The 17859-nt window shown below is 42.5% G+C and overlaps 2 protein-coding genes across 8 annotated transcripts in view; one reads left to right on the top strand and one right to left on the bottom strand.

Annotated features, from left to right (window-relative positions):
- The window catches only part of ddc (dopa decarboxylase), a 237719-nt gene extending 230668 nt beyond the window's left edge, over positions 1-7051 (top strand). The window contains exon 14 of the mRNA XM_085988121.1: positions 6944-7051. Coding sequence (XP_085844247.1) covers positions 6944-7036 — 93 coding nt within the window. The 3' untranslated portion in view covers positions 7037-7051. The remainder of the gene's footprint in view (positions 1-6943) is intronic.
- Positions 1901-17859, bottom strand: part of grb10b (growth factor receptor-bound protein 10b) — a 267318-nt gene continuing 251359 nt past the window's right edge. For all 7 annotated transcript variants that reach the window (XM_085988113.1, XM_085988111.1, XM_085988114.1 and 4 more), the window contains 4 exons: positions 12288-12354; positions 12091-12178; positions 6805-6898; positions 1901-4790 (listed from right to left, as the gene is read on the bottom strand). In XM_085988113.1, coding sequence (XP_085844239.1) covers positions 4644-4790; positions 6805-6898; positions 12091-12178; positions 12288-12354 — 396 coding nt within the window. In that variant the 3' untranslated portion in view covers positions 1901-4643. The remainder of the gene's footprint in view (positions 4791-6804; positions 6899-12090; positions 12179-12287; positions 12355-17859) is intronic.

Below are 17859 nucleotides of genomic sequence, written 5' to 3'. Positions count from 1 at the left end.
CAAATGCTACTTTCTCCAGGCATGTGGAATAATTGCTATAGTTTGGCTTTAAAAACATTTATTTGGTAAACATGGTCTATTACTAAGTCAGACAGACCAGAAAGTCCCAACTTTAACCCCCAGTTTGTGCTGAGTAAGCTAATTTCAGCTAGAGTACAAGAATGCTGCAATTACCGTTGCAACTTTATCAAGGGAGAAAGAGCAGCCCAATTTCCAGTTTTTTTTATTGAGAAACTGCTGTAGGAAAGTGCATTGGCATCAAACATAGAAGATAGGAGGAGTAGGCCATTCAGCCCCTCGAGCCTGTTCTGCCATTTAATGAGATCATGGCTGATCATCCAAATTCAGTACCCTGCCCCTTTCTCCCCATATTCCTTGATCCCATTAGCCTTAATATATCTAACTCCTTCTTGAAGATATTTAATGAATTGGCCTCAACTGCCTTCTGTGGTAGAGAATTCCACAGGTTCACCACTCTCTGGGTGAAGAAATTCCTCCTCATCTCAGTCCGAAATAGCTTACCCCTTATCCTTCGACTGTGACCCCTGGTTCTGGACTCGACCGCCATCGGGAACATCCTTCCTGCATCTAGTCTGTCTAGTCCTGTTAGAATTTTATAAGTTTCAATGAGGTCCCCTCTTTTTCTAAACTCTAGCGAATATAAGCCTAATCGAACCAATCTCTCCTCATACGTCATTCTTGCCATCCCAGGTATCAGTCTGGTGAATCTTCGCTGCACTCTCTCCATGGCAAGAACATCCTTCCTCAGATAAGGTGACCAAAACTGCACACAATACTCAAGGGGTGGTCTCAGCAAGGCCCCGTACAACTGCAGCAAGACATCCTTGCTCCTGAACTCGAATCCTCTCGCTATGAAGGCCAACATACCATTTGCCTTCTTAACCACCTGCTGCACCTGCATGCTTACCTTCAGCGACTGGTGCACAAGGACACCCAGGTCTCGTTGCACTTCCCCTTCTCCCAATCTATTGCCGTTCAGATAATAATCTGCCTTCCTGTTTTTGCCACCAAAGTGGATAACCTCACATTTATCCACATTATACTGCATCTGCCATGCTTCTGCCCAATCACCCAACCTGTCCAAATCATACTGGAGTTTCTCGGCATCTTGCTCACAGCACACACGCCCACCCAGCTTTGTGTTGTCTGCAAACTTGGAGATATTATATCTAGTTCCCTCGTCTAGATCATTTATATATATTGTGAATAGCTGGGGTCCTAGCACCGATCCCTGTGGTACATCCACTAGTCACTGCCTGCCACTCGGAAAAAGACCCGTTTATTCCAACTCTTTGTTTCCTGTCTGCCAACCAGTTCTCTGTCCAAGTCAGTACCTTACCCCCAATCCCATGTGCTTTAACTTTACACGCTAATCTCTTATGCGGGACCTTATCGAAAGCCTTCTGAAAGTCCAAATACACCACATCCACTGGTTCTCCCTTATCTACTCTACCAGTTACATCCTCAAAAAATTCCAGTAGATTAGTCAAGCATGATTTACCTTTTGTAAATCCATTGATGTCAGGTCAGGACAAGACAGAGCTTAGACATGATATCCCCCCTGAGCATGTTGGCTTGCCAACACTTACTGCCTTGGCTCACACATGAATGGACAGTATCCAGTGCCCACGGAAAAATAATCTAAACAATGAGACAACTTAAGCACAGCGGGGGTTAGGAGAGAAAATTGGTAGAAACAGGAGGTAAAAATATTCTCTGGAAAGGAGGAGGTCCATGGCATTTTTTTCCCTTACTAGAGGCACCCTGTAGCTGATGATTTTCCAACAAATGGGTCACTTGTAGAAAGAGGAGACAAAACTAAGTTAATGGAGATCAAAAGGAAGAGTCTGAAGATCTGAACTAAGTACTTGTAAATGAGTAAGTTTGCATTAATGTTTATTTCTAATTACAATAAACAGAATATATCAGTCCCTTATTTATACAAAAATACCTGAACAGTTACAGTTAAGTTCATAAGCCTTACAGCTATTTACATCAAGAAGCAAAGCATATTATGAACAGATTTTTATTTAAAAAGTTAATACCTTCAAGCATTCCTTGAAAAAAGGTTTGCTGTATTCCATTTCATAGTCATCAGTTTTTGCATTGTGTCAGATTTAATCTGTGATAAGCAAATCCTATCACTGGAAAAGGTGCATTGATTGATTGGTCAAATGGTTGGTTATATCTTCATGCAGATAAACAATGAGGAACAGACCCATACAAATTGAAGCGCATTACCTATTTTCAGTTCGATGGGTGAATTAGCTTGCTGTTAAATGTAGACATGCAAGTCAATATAAATGTTAATAACCAAAAATGTTTGGTATATCCTTCTTAAGCCAAACACGATATGCTACATAGTGATTTTTTTTCCTCACAGGCCAAAAAAAAAATCAACAGGCTTCATCAACCCTGAGAGTCCCCTTTTGCTGTACATTCATATCAAATACAAAAATAAAATATCAGTCATTGGCTTCTGTATTGACAGCCGGCTGAACCTGTTGGGCCCAGTCAAATTGAAGGCCGTGCCAGAATTTCAGTAGAGGAACTCAGTCAAGCTGATAAGAATATAATTAATATATGCATATTACTGTATCTGCTGAACTAATGGTTAAGACTAATTGATGATTAACTATTGAGTGTTCAAACCATCAGACACCACACATCATCATAAGGCATCCTAAACACCTTTTTCCTCTAAATTTAAATATAATTTACATTCATAAATATGCAAAAAAAATGCAATACTGATTTTAAAAAATTCTGGCTAAGTGTTGACAGATAATGTATCTGGAACCCGGTTTCAAAAATACTCAGAAAATTGTTAGAATATCTTTTTTGGATCCCATATTTTGTTAAATTCAAATGCCATCAGGCCAGCATTGGCTGTGTGGAGCAGTTTATGCAAATTATTACAAAAGTGTGCATGTATATTCTTGTGTGGAGGTACGTTAGGCAACCTTTTCTTTGAAGGGGGCACTTTGCGACAAATACAACACAGCAGAAAAAACATGAAAACCATTTACTTGTAATAAAGGCAAGTGTACAATGTCCTTAAATTCAAATCAAGCCTCACCTTCAATAAGTTGACAGGTTTTGAAAGAAAATCAATACAAATACTAATTGAAATTGTAATTTGTAAACTATAGTGTTCTACTTCTACACATTCTCTTAAAACAGGGCTGTCTTAATAGTCGTTTCATTAGAATTGCATTTGAAAACCAATTTGGTAGTTTTACAGTGCTGTATCATCTGAAATGTACAAGTTTGTAAAAATCTTATCAAATATCACGACATCCCTATTTTAAAAATGGGTTTAGTACATTTTGAAAACATCTGTTTTATAGTGCTCCTGTGCAATCTGAATAATAGTTTTATTGCTGTGAGCTAATAACAAAAGGTCACTAGCCTGCACAACATGAATCATCTTGATTACCAGGGCTAGACAATGTAACTCTAGCAGACGAAACACTAGTAAACCAATTCCACTTTGTGGTTAAACAATTGGTCAAAGCTCAGCCGAGTGTAAATGGTATCTAGTGCTTTGGAGCAAATGTTCAAAAGACAAGATTAAATCTCAATATAATCAGGCTACTTTACTAGATACTTGTCAAAGATCTGGACAACTAGTCCAGGAGTGTTGGAGGCAATTTTCACTTTGGGCTCGAGTGGTAAACTGGCCGTTGCCAATCGGCCACCCGTTATACACTCCACCTGATTTTCCTTTCCACTGAAGTCAATGAAGGGTGTATAATGGGTGGCCAATCAGCAACTGCCAATTTTCTGCCTGCATCCAAAGTAAAAATTACCCGATAGTGTCGAAATCATAGTTATTAAATATTTGTCAGCTTTTCAGTAAACTCCAGAAAGTACTTAAAAATGTATTTAACTTTAATGCATCATCGTTTCAAAACTTGATTTAAACGCATTAGTTCACAGCAGTAAAATGTATTGGATCTGCATTCTTGCTCGACCTGTTCTCTACCTAACTTTGGACAGTGAATGATGAGAATGCAGACATTGCAAATGGCTGTACATTAGTTTCCAAAAGCAGTCATATGACTTGTGCTATTCTTTCATGATGTCTACACTTGAACATTACTCACAAATAGGCTGCACTCATGAAGAGAAACATTAAGTGCTGTAGGAAATTAAATGTCTCTTCAGCAATAAGGTTATCGATTTTTCTTTTTTTTGAATGAGCAAATTAGCTGCCCATTTTAAAATACAAAGTCATTTCTCTTCAATTCAAATACAGTATCAAGATTACTCCAGAGCAGGTGCTATAGTCAAGTTTTTGTTATTGTTGTAATAAACATTATTTTATGTATTTTATCTTGTAGTTTATCTTGAAGACCTTTTTCAGTTTGTACAAAGTGACTATTGAAACTTGCAAATACTCAATTGCTCAGTTCATCTTTTCTTCTGTATTACCACATATTTTGTGAACAAGTTAGTCTCAATTTATTTAGTCTTCAATTTATGCCTTTATTGGATTTCACAGTTCTGTTGAAGAATGCAGTTCTTTTTCTCCAAAAGAATCCAGAGTTGACGTAGAGAATCAGGTAGCAAATTCAGTCCGTTATAGTTAATTCAAATCAGTAAACAAAAATCAACGGTCATAAGGAAATCTGGGCACAGTAATGCTTTAGCTTGCAAGGAAGGATTCCTCGGTTCAGTTGATAAAATTCAACAAGTTGGATAAGATCAGTAAATCTGGTATTGCCATCATCAAGGCTGAAGACAAGCTGTCCATTATCTTCACACTAGGAAAGAAAAAATGTCGATTGAAATAAGAAAGTATAACATATGCAATAAATATTCCAAAACCATAAATGTTTAAAACTGGCACCACACACAAATATAACCACTGTGATTTGTCTGCAAGACTAGACACGTACAATGTATTTGTTACAGAATGATACCCGGACTTCAGAATGATACCCGGACTTGAAGGGCTAAGTTACGAGGAGAGATTACACAAATTAGGGTTGTATTCCCCAGAATTTAGAAGGTTAAGGGGTGATTTGATCAAAGTTTTCAAGATATTAAGGGGAACACATAGGGTAGATAGAGAGAAACTATTTCCACTGGTTGGGGATTCTAGGACTAGGGGGCATAGTCTAAACATTAGAGCCAGACCATTCAGGAGTGAAATTAGGAAATACTTCTACACACAAAGGGTGGTAGAAGTTTGGAACACTCTTCCGCAAACGGCAATTGATGCTAGATCACTTGTTAATTTTAAATCGGAGATTGATAGCTTTGTTAACCAAAGGTATTAAGAGATATGGGCCAAAGGCGGATTTATGGAGTTAGGTCACAGATCAGCCATGATCGCATTGAATGGCGGAACAGGCTCGAGGGGCTGAATGGCCTACTCCTGTTCCTAAGTGGTGACTGAATCCAATTTACAGAAGACATTTGTTAACTAAACTATAGACTCTTATTGAACATTTTAGTGTTCCACTACACTTGAACACTCTTCATATGATCAGATATCATAACATGTCAAATAAGGTTCTTCAGTATGATTCTATAATGCTTTAGCATTAAAGTTTATGAAGTAGTACGTCTTAAGTTACAACTGATTCCCTGAAGATAATGAACCAAAACACCACAGTATTTAACCATTGGCACAGGTCCTCAATTTAGTCTATCCAGTTCCTGTGCTATTAGAGAATGAAAGAGCATTTAATCACCTCAAGCTTGACCCGCCTCCACAGGCCAAAGCAGAATTTGTCAGAGTGCACCCACCCTTCCCCGCCGACAGAAATCAGAAAGTGGCACCCCTAAACAATCAATGAGGCTCAAAATATGAAGACCACCTTCCTTGGTGACGCTAAAAATCACAAACTCTGGCACCCCCACCCCGGACAAAATTAGCTCATAGGCCAATACCCCATCAATGATACAATATGTGCAGTCACGACCCCCACCCCCCACATAAAGGCAAACACTCCCTCCTGCACCTCCTTCCCTTCTTTTCCCCCTTCCTCTTGTCTTCTCGGTTACTCTCTCCCCCTTCAACGGGCTGACTTTCCTTGCTGACTTTCCTTTCCCCTCATCTAACCTCCTCCCACCTTTCCACTCCTATCCCTTATAGAATTCTCCCTCTCCCATTCATTCCACTTGCACTCCACCCCGCCCCCCATCTCCAGTCCCCTTCCACATCCTTACCTTTCTCCCTATTTCACTGTTCCAAGTCCCCCTCCCTCACCCCTTCTCTGCCCGACAACCTTCTATACTTGTACCCTCCTTTCTCTCCTCCTCTCCCCATTCCTTTCCCCCACACTTCTCACCCCTTCTACTTTCCTTTCCCCCTCTTCTGTCCCCTATCCTCTCCACTTCCCCCGCTTCTCCCCTACATTGGTTCAATTATCTCCCTGTCCTCTAACCATGCTTGACTTAGAAACTCCCATTGGTCTCGACTCTCTGCATGCAATGCCAGAAGAGATCAAATAGTAAACTTAAATAAGCAAAAACTGACCACATTAAAAGAAAAGGCTGAGAAATGTTGAGTGATGACCGATATTAATTGGTGCCTTGGGGAGTTTTTTCTTGTGAGTGGAGTTGAGCAGGCACCTCATCATTAGTTAATACACCTACAGTACTTGTCAGTTACAAATAGCTGGAAGTAATTTTATCCTACAGTGTTATTGATCAGAACTACTGCAAAGCATTTGCCAGTAAAGGTCTAAATTCTGAATTATTTATGGCTTATAAAAAGGAAAAGATAGCATAAATCCATAACATTTAGAAATACAATCAAGAACTTACTGGTAATATCTGGAAATGCCTGATCTTCTGTTGACAGTATAATGTTAGCACAAATGTCTTTGGGTTACTCTGACTATCTCTCAAAAGAAATAACCTGCATGAACAAAATCAAAATTATAACCACTTGTTAAAATTGTAGGTACAATGTACTGTAACCTGCACTGAAAAACAAAACATAAATTTTCCAAGTGAACAATGGAAGGCAGAAGACAGAGCAGCAACTGCCATTTGATGCTGTCCTTTCTGAACTAAGGGACACTCTCTTATCAAAAGGTAAATGCCCCAAATATCTTGGTAAAAGTGCTTGAGTGATTGAATGCAGTTTCTCATGTCTGTCAGTCATGGGAGCAAATGAGGAAGAAGTTCTCAGACTTCAGGAATATTGCCAAGGTTAGGCTGCATAGCATGAGTCAGTTGAATTTTGTTATTATTAAATTCTTTTTGTTTTAAACTCTAGATTTTTGGGGATCAGCATCTCAAACCATTCATCCACATGAGCCCCTGCCCTCTATGTTTCATAGAGTGCTTTCACTTGCCTAGATATCTAGGCAAAATTATAGCATGCCCAGGGATCAAACAGAGAATTCATTTGACTTTATTTCGGCTTACTGATTTTATCAAGTGCTCTTATTATTACCTTATCCAGCTTTTCCTAGCATCCCAGCACTTAACAGGTTTTTTAATTTGGCTCTGTCTCGAAGCCTTTCCCCCTCCCACATCTCCCTAATCCGACTGCTCTCTGCCACTGGAGCTGCAAGCCTCCAATGTCTTTCACTTTGACACTCCGTCCATCTAAAAGCTGGGCAACGTGGACTCATCTCCGGATTCCCGCTCTCTCCTTCCCTCCTCACCCAACATCAGCACTGGAAGGCGTCCTTCAAACAAGTAGTGACAATGTTACTGGTCTAGTAATCCAGAGACCCAGACTAATAATCCAGAGATCGTAAGTTCAAATCCCACCAGGGCAAGTTGAGAATTTGAATTTATTAAAATTAAATCTGGAAATTAAAAAGCTGGTCTCAGTGAAACTGACCATGAAATCTGTCGGATTTTAGGAAAAAACCCATTTGGTTCATCAATCTCCTTTAGGGAAGGAAACCTGCCGTCCTTACCTTGTCTGGGCCTATATGTGACTCCAGTCCCACACCGATGTGGTTGACTCTTAAATGCCCTCTGAAGTAGCCTAGCAAGTCACTCAGTGGCCCAGCAACAGCTGATAAGACACTCCCTTCGCACCTTCATCCTCCCCTGCACTCAGTACCTCTCTGCACACAACATCTTGAATTGTGGCACAGCGCATCACTGCTGAAACCCCCAGATATTACAATACAGTTAAATAATTTAACTGTGAGCTAGTCTCAAAAAGTCTAAACCTCAGGACAGCACCCAACCATCTCATATCTTACAGCACCGGTTAGACACAGAGTAAAACCAACCGCTGCTCAGCCTGAGTCAGAAGGTCATGGGTTCAAGCTCCACTCCAGTGACTTGAACACATAATCCAGGCTGACACTCCCAGTACAGTACTGAGGGAGTGCTGCACTGTCAGGGGTGCTGACTTTCAACACCACCTTGTATTTGTATAGCATCTTTAACGTCGTAAAACATCCCAAGGCACTTCACAGGAGTATTAAAAGACAAAAAATTTGACACCAAGCCACATAAGGAGAAATTAGAGCAGGTGGCCAAAAGCTTGATCAAAGAGGTAAGTTTTAAGGAGCGTCTTAAAGGAGGAAAGAAAGGTAGAGAGGTGGAGAGATTTAGGCAGGGAATTCCAGAGCTTAGGGCCGAGGCAACAGAAGGCATGGCCACCAATGGTGGAGCGATTATAATCAGGGATGCTCAAGAGGGCAGGATTAGAGGAGCTCAGATATCTCGAGATTACAGAGATAGGAAGGGGCGAGGCCATGGAGGGATTTGAAAACAAGGATGAGAATTTTGAAATTGAGGTGTTGCTTAACCGGGAGCCAATGTAGGTCAGCGAGCACAGGGGTGATGGGTGAACGGGACTGGGTGCGAGTTAAGACACGGGCAGCCGAGTTTTGGATGACCTCAAGTTTACGCAGGTGGATGTAAAAGATCTCATGGGACTATTCGCAGCAGAGGAGCTCTCCCCAGTGTCCTGGTCAATATTTATCCCTCAACCAACATCACTAAAAACAGATTGTCTTCTCAGGATCTTCTCATGATCAGTTTGTGGGAGCTTGCTGGGCGCTTCCTACATTACAACAGTGACTACACTTCAAAAAGTACTTCATTGGCTGTAAAGCGCTTTGGGATGTCCTGAGATAGTGAAAGGCAGTACATAAATGCAAGTCTTTCTTTATTTGCCCAACTGCCCAGAAATTACGTACGGAAATTTTTACGGCTGGTGGCGCAGGGCCTGTTTCCACAGCATAAGGGGTTACCCGAAATGAAAAAAAAATTAAATGACTTAAATGCTTTAATGAGAAGCAATCCTAGTGTATGTTAAAGCTACAGGTTTTTTAAAAATAACGTTTATATTTCATAACTTTCTGCACAGTGCACAGTATTTGTTTAGAAGTGAGAATTATGAGTAATGAATTGGATTCTCACGATCAAAGCTAAATTTTTATTGTATTTTAAAGGCTGTAGTAATGAATGTCATAATTTAAATGAAAGAAAGACAATCTGTTTTCTGATTGGAGGACCAGGCCCACGTGATCCCAGGTACGCTTCCGCACAGACTGCATCACGGGGATCCGTGGGCTATTAAGCTGCCCTCTTACTCAGCGTCAGAGCACAGATTTATGCAGGAGGGCAGCTATCAGTTAGGTGCGTATTCTTTTCGCAGGTTGGTGGCGTACTCCGGAGGTATGCCGCCAACCCCAATTTTTGGCCTAACATCTCTTCTGTTAAGTGAAACTTAATTTTAACCCCATGACAGGATTAGGCTAATATCAATGCCTATTCAAAGTATCTAGCCACAGGATGCACGTCATGATATGTTTACTCTCAACGTAATTGCAGCATCACTGAGGCAGCATGTCCAGCACTCAGGAAACCTATACCTCTCACATCATCAGCCACGGCCATATTGCTACAGGGAAGGCTTTGTTGGCGGCACTGAAATATGCTTTGAACGTCACATACATTTTGCAAATTGTATTCCGAAAGCAAGCTGCCAAAACTATTTGCAAGCTCCATTTTGATGGACTCTCACAAGGTGACATTTAGGCTGGGCACTTGGGTGACTTGTCTCTGCTCTCCCAAATTCCAGCATCCACATTGTTTGTATCTGCTTGTAGGAAAAAGTCACAAGACAAACAAAGCCATATTTGGGAGGGGACATTCCAACTATTGTCCCCTCACTTGATTTAAGGACACTGCCCTCCAAATCATTAGGGCTGGAGGTTATAGAAGGAGTAAGGCAGGGAGAGCTTGGAAGCCTTACCAAAGCTCAAAGCTAGTATTGTTTTCTCATTCAGCTTTCTCTACCTACTCAATAACACAATCATACACTGCACAAAAGCAGTATAGAAAAAATCTCTGCTGTTTGAAGGAATTCCTTACTGCTACCATTCTAATACATGTTGTTGGTCTGTTTCTTTGGGGTTTCACAAAGTGATGGTTCAGTCCCTAATGACAACTAAAAGCTGGCACCTCACAGCTGTCCAGATTACTCACTCCACCTCATGCAGATACCAGCTCAGGTGTGTTTAGCAATTGTGAATGAGGAGGGAGCATCAGGTGATGCACTAAGCCCGAGTGAGGAGGAGAAAGTATAGGGGACAGTAGAGGAATAGAAAGCAATGGGCCACAGGAACAATTTGAGACTTCCCTGAGCTGCTATGGTTGGGGATTGAGCCTGCATATAGAGAAAGGTGGCTATCTGAGCACCAGCACTTTGTAACAACATTTGATAATGTGCAAAACATACTGTAAAGGCTTTCAGCAAAGGTGAAGTTGCCCACAAGCAACATATGTGCAATGGCATATAAACAGAAAATGCTGGAAATACTCAGGTCAGGCAGCATCTGTGGAGAGACATTTCTCTCAAATAAGGCCACCCTGGGCCATCCAGCAGACCCCATAAAATAATAGGAATACCAGACAGTTTATAGAACCAGGTAACCAGCACAGTATCATGAGGTTATCAGTAGCTGCAGAGCTATCTCGTGACCCAGCATGAAGAGGTAGAGAACAACTTCCATTACAGGAAATATATTGGACGGCACAATCCCATCATTTGCCTGTGGGCATGATAAAATGCTATAAAAATGCAACTTTCTTTTTAAATGGCAGTGGTCAACAGTATTTGGTAGGTTATTTCATGATTGACAAGACTGAATGTGCATTAGACTGCAAAGGCACTTGGGTAAGTAAACTGGCATTGAGAAACTGCCACACTAGACTTCCTGGCTACTCAGTTTCATCTTCTATTTCTCAAGCCTTATGGTTCCATACCAACGGTAGCAGTTTGGCCTCCTTCTCCAAGGTAACTGCTGCTTGTAAGGCAAAGTTATGCAAGATGCAACACGCTATGATTTTGGAAATCTTGGCCAGGCTATACTGCAGGTCACACCATCACCTGAACCTGTATGATCCACAAGACCAAAGTTGCAGCTAAACGCAATATTAAGGTGAAAAACCAGGGGAGGAAGAGTGGGATAAATAAACAAAAAAAAAGCTAAACTAAAGCTACAAGTAATGCAACAGAAAATAATCTACAAAACCAAAAAGAACCCCTTCAACTCCAACAAGAAATACTACAACAATCAGAATCCAGTATTTAATGGCTAAGACATGCATTCCCTCCAGCACACATTAGAGGTGAGCACATTCCCAGAGAAAACGAAGGGGAGCTATGATCGCACCTATATATATTCATTTGCATTCAATTTGGAGCATTGAAAAGGTTTGCATATCCGTGCCCATTTTTGTTTTCACTGCCATGAGGGTCATGCGCTATACAAGTCAGGTGAGAAACAAGCATATGGCCTAATTTCCTGATACTACAGCCTCCCTTTTGCCCAATCAGCACTTTCATTACTGACATACCAGATTGGAAGATCTATCTTTAAAAAACATGTTCTGAATAGGAAAATTAATAGAATGCTTAAAGTAAAATAATTATATTTCGAATCATTTACAATAGGTTTGTGTAAACAATGTAAAAATGTTTATAGAATTATTGTTTTTTCAATAACTTTCTGAAATGTTTGCTTCTTATTGAAAATAGTACATGGACACAAGTTGCAAAATGCATATTTTTTTTTGGATTACACTGTTGTAATTATTTTTTTCTCTTGTATTTCTCCTTACCCATCCACAGGCCCCTGCTTTTCGATCATACTATGAGCCTCTTTTCGAGAGATTCGTCCGTGAAACCATGGTTGAGTCCTGTGAATAGCTGGAGATTTAAACAAATTAGTGACACAGCTTTCAAGTTTCAAACTTTGTGGGGTTTCCACGAATAAATAGGTTAATAAATAGAAATTTTCAATTTACATGCAACTTACTGTGACCGAGCGTGGGAGGATGTAAAGGACTTGAACTACCCAAGGTGTTCATTCGTTGACTACGTTTCTGTAGGTAAAATCATTTGAATAGAAACATCACTGTCATTGTATCATTACAAAATGTTTTATTTTAACATTTAAACGTCAACAATACTTTAACATATCATATTAAAAGGATACAAGCCATCTCAACTGGTTCAGTGGCCAAAGCATGTGGAACCGAATCACACAGAACAGTAAGATCTCTAGTTTGATCTAAGTGATAAATCTGCCAACCTAAACTTCAATGGTAGTGGGGCGATTAAATGACCATAGCATCCCAAGATGATAGAAATAAAAAACACTAGCCATCAATCAGTGCTAGAAGCATGTACGTGTAGAAAGGAGGGTTGAATGGCTCACTTCCACTCACTTTTCTTGCTCATACAAGAACCAGCAATTGGAAGTGGTGCCAGAGAGGGTATACCCTAAGTAAGGATGAAAACTTGAGAGAAATAAATCAAAATATGACGTTGTATTGTGATGTGTATAAAAATCAGAAGAATTCCACACTAGAATTTGAGTCAGCAGTAACTGGCAATCAATGTAATTTCTCCCACTCCAATGAAGATAGTTGCCCATCGCCAATCTGGTCTGATGCAAATGCTGAATACTGTAATTTAATAACATGACGTGGAACCAAGCTTGCCAGCAAACATTAGGTTGAATTATTTGGTAAACTACTTGCTACTAGCTGAAGATGATTCTGTGGAGCTAGGTCCAGTAGACCACCTAGGGACTTGCACTGTACTCCAGTTCAGGGCAGTGCATTGATGCTGAAGTAACCTCAACACATTGCTCTTGCAGACCACTCTGTTTGGCAATATTGTCCTTCAAAAGTTCTACATAATGCTGATGATGGTTTCATTAACCCGTGGAAAAGTTGCAGCAGATAACAAAGGAGGTTTGTCTGAAACCTGTCTTGGATGACCAAGTTGAACTAGGAGTGTCTTTTGTATTGGTCTCACTTGGTATGTGTGACTGTGACCATTGTGCTTTGTCCCTCATTGACTTCTCTGGAGCCTTTGATATGGTTGATCACACCATCCTCCTCCGACACCTTGTCCACATTGCCTAACTTGGTACGACTACCCTTGCCCATCATCCCTTTTTTCTTCCTTTCTTTTCACCACTCCCTAGGCCACCTTCATGGTCAGGCCTCCTTTTATTTCTCCCCTCTCGGATAGTCTACCCTCCCAAATCCCTACCCCAACCCTTCAGCACTCCTCGACCTTCCTACTGCTGTCCCAGGCTTAACACCCTCTTGGATAAGCCTACAGCTTCCCTATGCGTCTCTCTTGACATCCTCCGAAGGGCCCATTGAGACACTCGTCGCTGCCGCCTTACAAGTAGCAACCCCAATTGCGCCATCCTACTCTCTCGCCGACCTTCCCAGCCAGCGTGCCTGCTGGGGGCTAATCTGTCTTACTCACCCCTCCCAATGCTGACCCTGTGGACTCTGCCAGCAGATCAGCTATCAACGCCCCACTCCGCATCTCCCTCCAGAATGTCCGTTCACTTGTGAACAAGGCCCTTGCCATCCATGAGCTTATTGTGGATGATTGCATCAACATTATGGCCTGGACAGAAACCTGGCTGAGGGGTAATGACACGTTTCCCCTAAATGAAGCCGCCCCGTCTGGTCCATTCCACCACTTACCCGGCCAAAACTGGCAGTGTGGCTCTTATTACCAAATCACACCTTCGTATGTCCAACCTACTTCTCCGAGCATCACACCTTGTTCCAAACCTCGTGCCTCACATTTAAAATCCTCATTGTCTATTGCCCACCCAAGTACCACGCCAAATTTCTCAACAAGATTTCTTCACTGCATTCCTCCCTCAGCCTCTGCTCTGAGCGACTTCTCATCCTCAGTGACTTCAACCTCCATCTCAACTCATTATGCTCTCTCGTTCACTGCCCTCATATCCTCTCTTAATTGCTCCCTCCATATAAACTCCCCTACCCTTGACCTTGGCATCTCATGTGGCCTTGCTACTCCCATCGTGTCAATCATGGATAAAGCCACCTTTAACTTGCTTCCCTGTATCGCAATCCACCCACGACACCCTTCCGACCCTACTTCCTTCTGTGGCCTCCCCTGCAAAAAAACACTTCTCCAAAGTCACTTACAACTGCACTTTCAAATTCCCAAATGTCTAGCCTTAGACCCGCCATTCATAGAAACATAGAAGATAGGAGCAGAAGTAGGCCATTCGGCCCCTCGAGCCTGCTCCGCCATTCAATGAGATCATGGCTGATCATCCAAATTCAGTACCCTGTCCCTGCCTTCTCCCCATATCCCTTGATCCCTTTAGCCTTAAGAAATATATCTAACTCCTTCTTGAATATATTTAATGAATTGGCCTCCACTGCCTTCTGTGGTAGAGAATTCCACAGGTTCACTACTCTCTAGGTGAAGAAATTCCTCCTCATCTCTGTCCTAAATGGCTTACCCCTTATCCTTAGACTGTGACCCCTGGTTCTGGACTCCCCGACCATCAGGAGCATCCTTCCTGCATCTAGTCTGTCCAGTCCTGTTAGAATTTTATAAGTTTCAATGCGATCCCCTCTCATTCTTCTAAACTCCAGTGAGTATAAGCCCAATCTACCCAATCTCTCCTCATACGTCATTCCTGCCATCCCAGGTATCAGTCTGGTGAATCTTCGCTGCACTCCCTCGATGGCAAGCACATCCTTCCTCAGATAAGGTGACCAAAACTGCACACAATACTCAAGGTGTGGTCTCACCAAGGCCCTGTACAACTGCAGCAAGACATCCTTGTTCCTGTACTTGAACCCTCTCGCTACGAAGAGGGCCAACATACCATTTGCCTTCTTAACCGCCTGCTGCACCTGCACGCTTACCTTCAGCAGCTGGTGCACAAGGACACCCAGGTCTCGTTGCACTTCCCCTTCTCCCAATCTATTGCCGTTCAGATAATAATCTGCCTTCCTGTTTTTGCCACCAAAGTGGATAACCTCACATTTATCCACATTATACTGCATCTGCCATGCTTCTGCCCAATCACCCAACCTGTCCAAATCATACTGGAGTTTCTCGGCATCTTGCTCACAGCACACACGCCCACCCAGCTTTGTGTCGTCTGCAAACTTGGAGATATTATATCTAGTTCCCTCGTCTAGATCATTTATATATATTGTGAATAGCTGGAGTCCTAGGACCAATCCCTGCGGTCATTGCCTGCCACTGGGAAAAAGACCCATTTATTCCAACTCTTTGCTTCCTGTCTGCCAACCAGTTTTTTTTTATCCAAGTCAGTACCTTGCCCCCAATCCCATGTGCCTTAACTTTACACGCTAATCTCTTATGCTGGACCTTATCGAAAGCCTTCTGGAAGTCCAAATACACCACATCCACTGGCTTTCCCTTATCTATTCTACACCAGTTACATCCTCAAAAAATTCCAGTAGATTAGTCAAGCACGATTTACCTTTTGTAAATCCATGTTGACTTTGTCCATTCACCACAACATTCCTGCTTAATCGCACTCTTACCTCTGATGCCCAAGTTCCCATTAAAAGCATAACTCTCTCTCATCCTGGTCGTTCCTCCTGGTACGGCACTCATCTACGCTCCCTTAAGTCCAAGGGACACAGACTTGAATGTATATGGCGGACAACTGGTTTAGCCATTCATCGCCAGATTTGGCTGGACCACAAAGCACCATCGGGTCCTGCTCTCCTCTGCCAAAACTGCTCATTATTCCAGGATCATCCTGGAATGCAAAGATAACCCCCAGCTTCTCTTCACTACAAACAGTCTTCTTAAACCCTCTCCCTTCCAACAAGTGTAAGTTCATGGACTACTTTGTCACTAAGATTGAGACCATCGGTTCAGTTGCCTTTGATGCATCCCTGCCTTTGTCCTAGCCCATCGGGTCAAACTTCCTCTAAGCTTCCCCCCTGCTCTAGCCCTGAACTTGCATCTTTCTCTAGTTTCTCTCCGATATCCCCGCATGCCCCCTCCAAGCTCATTTTGTCCATGAGAATCACCTCCTGCTCCCTCGACCCTATTCCCAACAAATTGTTGACCACCCAAGTTCTCTTCCTGGCTCCCAGGATAGCTGATATCGCTAACTGTTCGTTACATCCCCATCAAATTTGCAGTCATTGACCCCTCCTCAAAAAAAACCCTTGAACCCACTGACCTTGGGAACAACCATCCCATCTCCAACCTCCCTTTCTTCTCCAAAGTCCTTGAACGTGCTGTCGCCTCCCAAATCCATGCCCATCTTTCCCGGAACTCCATTTAGGTTTCCACCCCTGCCACAGTACTGAAATGACCCTTATCAAAGTCACAAATGACATCCTATGTGACTGTGACAAAGGTAAACTATTCCTCCTCGTCCTTCTCTACCTATCAGCAGCCTTTGACATGTTTGACCATGCCTCTCCAACAAGACTCTCTCTTGTTGGAAACAGTCATTTTCTGGCACTTAAGTAGCATGTAACATTTGCACCACACATCAGCCCAAGCATGAATGTTGTCCAGGTCTTGCTGCATGCAGGCATAGACTGCTTCATTATCTGAGGAGTTGTGAATGGAACTGAACACTGTGCAACCATCAGCAAACATCCCCACTTCTGACCTTATGATGGAGAGAATGTCATTGATGAAGGAGCTGAAGATGGTTGGGCCTAGGACACTGCCCTGAGGAACTCCTACAGCAATGTCCTGGGGCCGAGATGATTGGCTTCCAACAACCACAACCATCTTCCTTTATGCTAGGTATGACTTCAGCCAGTGGAGAGTCTTTCCCGATTCCCATTGACTTCAATTTTATTAGGGCTCCTTGATGCCACAGTCGGTCAAACGCTGCCTTGATGTCGAGGGCAGTCACTCGCACCTCACCTCTGGAATTCAGTTCTTTTGTCCATGTTTGGACCATGACTTCAATGAGGTCCGGAGCCAAGTGGTCCTGGTGGAAAAACTGAGCGTTGGTGAGCAGGTTTATTGGTAGCACCGTCGATGACACCTTCCATCAGTTTGCTGATGATCGAGAGTAGGCTGTTGGGGTGGTAATTCCCTGGATTGGATTTGTCTTGCTTTTTGTGGACAGGACATACCCGGGCAATTTTCCACGTTGTCGGCTAAATGCCAGTATTGTAGCTGTATTGGAATAGCTTGGCTAGAGGAGTGGCTAGTTCTGGAGCACAAGTCTTCAGCACTGCAGTCAGGATGTTGTTGGGGCCCATAGCCTTGGCTGTATCCAGTGCGCTCAGCCGTTTCTTGATATCACAGAGTGCATCGAATTGGCTGAAGAGTGGTTTCTGTGATGGCGTGGGCCTGAGGAGTAGGCCGAGATGGGTCGTCCACTTGGCACTTCTGGCTGAAGATGGCAGAAAACACTTCAGCCTCGTCTTTTGCACTCATGTGCTGGGCTCCGCCATTGAGTATGGGGATGTTAACAAAGCTTCTTCCTTCAGTTAATTGTTCATCACCATTAATGACTGGATGTGGCAGGACTGCAGAGCTTTGTTCTGATCCATTGGTTGTGGGTTTGCTTA

Source organism: Somniosus microcephalus, chromosome 5, assembly GCF_052327205.1.
Source record: "Somniosus microcephalus isolate GS21.2 chromosome 5, FLI_Smic_1.0, whole genome shotgun sequence".
Taxonomy (NCBI): Eukaryota; Metazoa; Chordata; class Chondrichthyes; order Squaliformes; family Somniosidae; genus Somniosus; species Somniosus microcephalus.
Note: the sequence above shows the minus strand (reverse complement) of the source record. Positions and strands in the feature narration are given on the sequence as shown.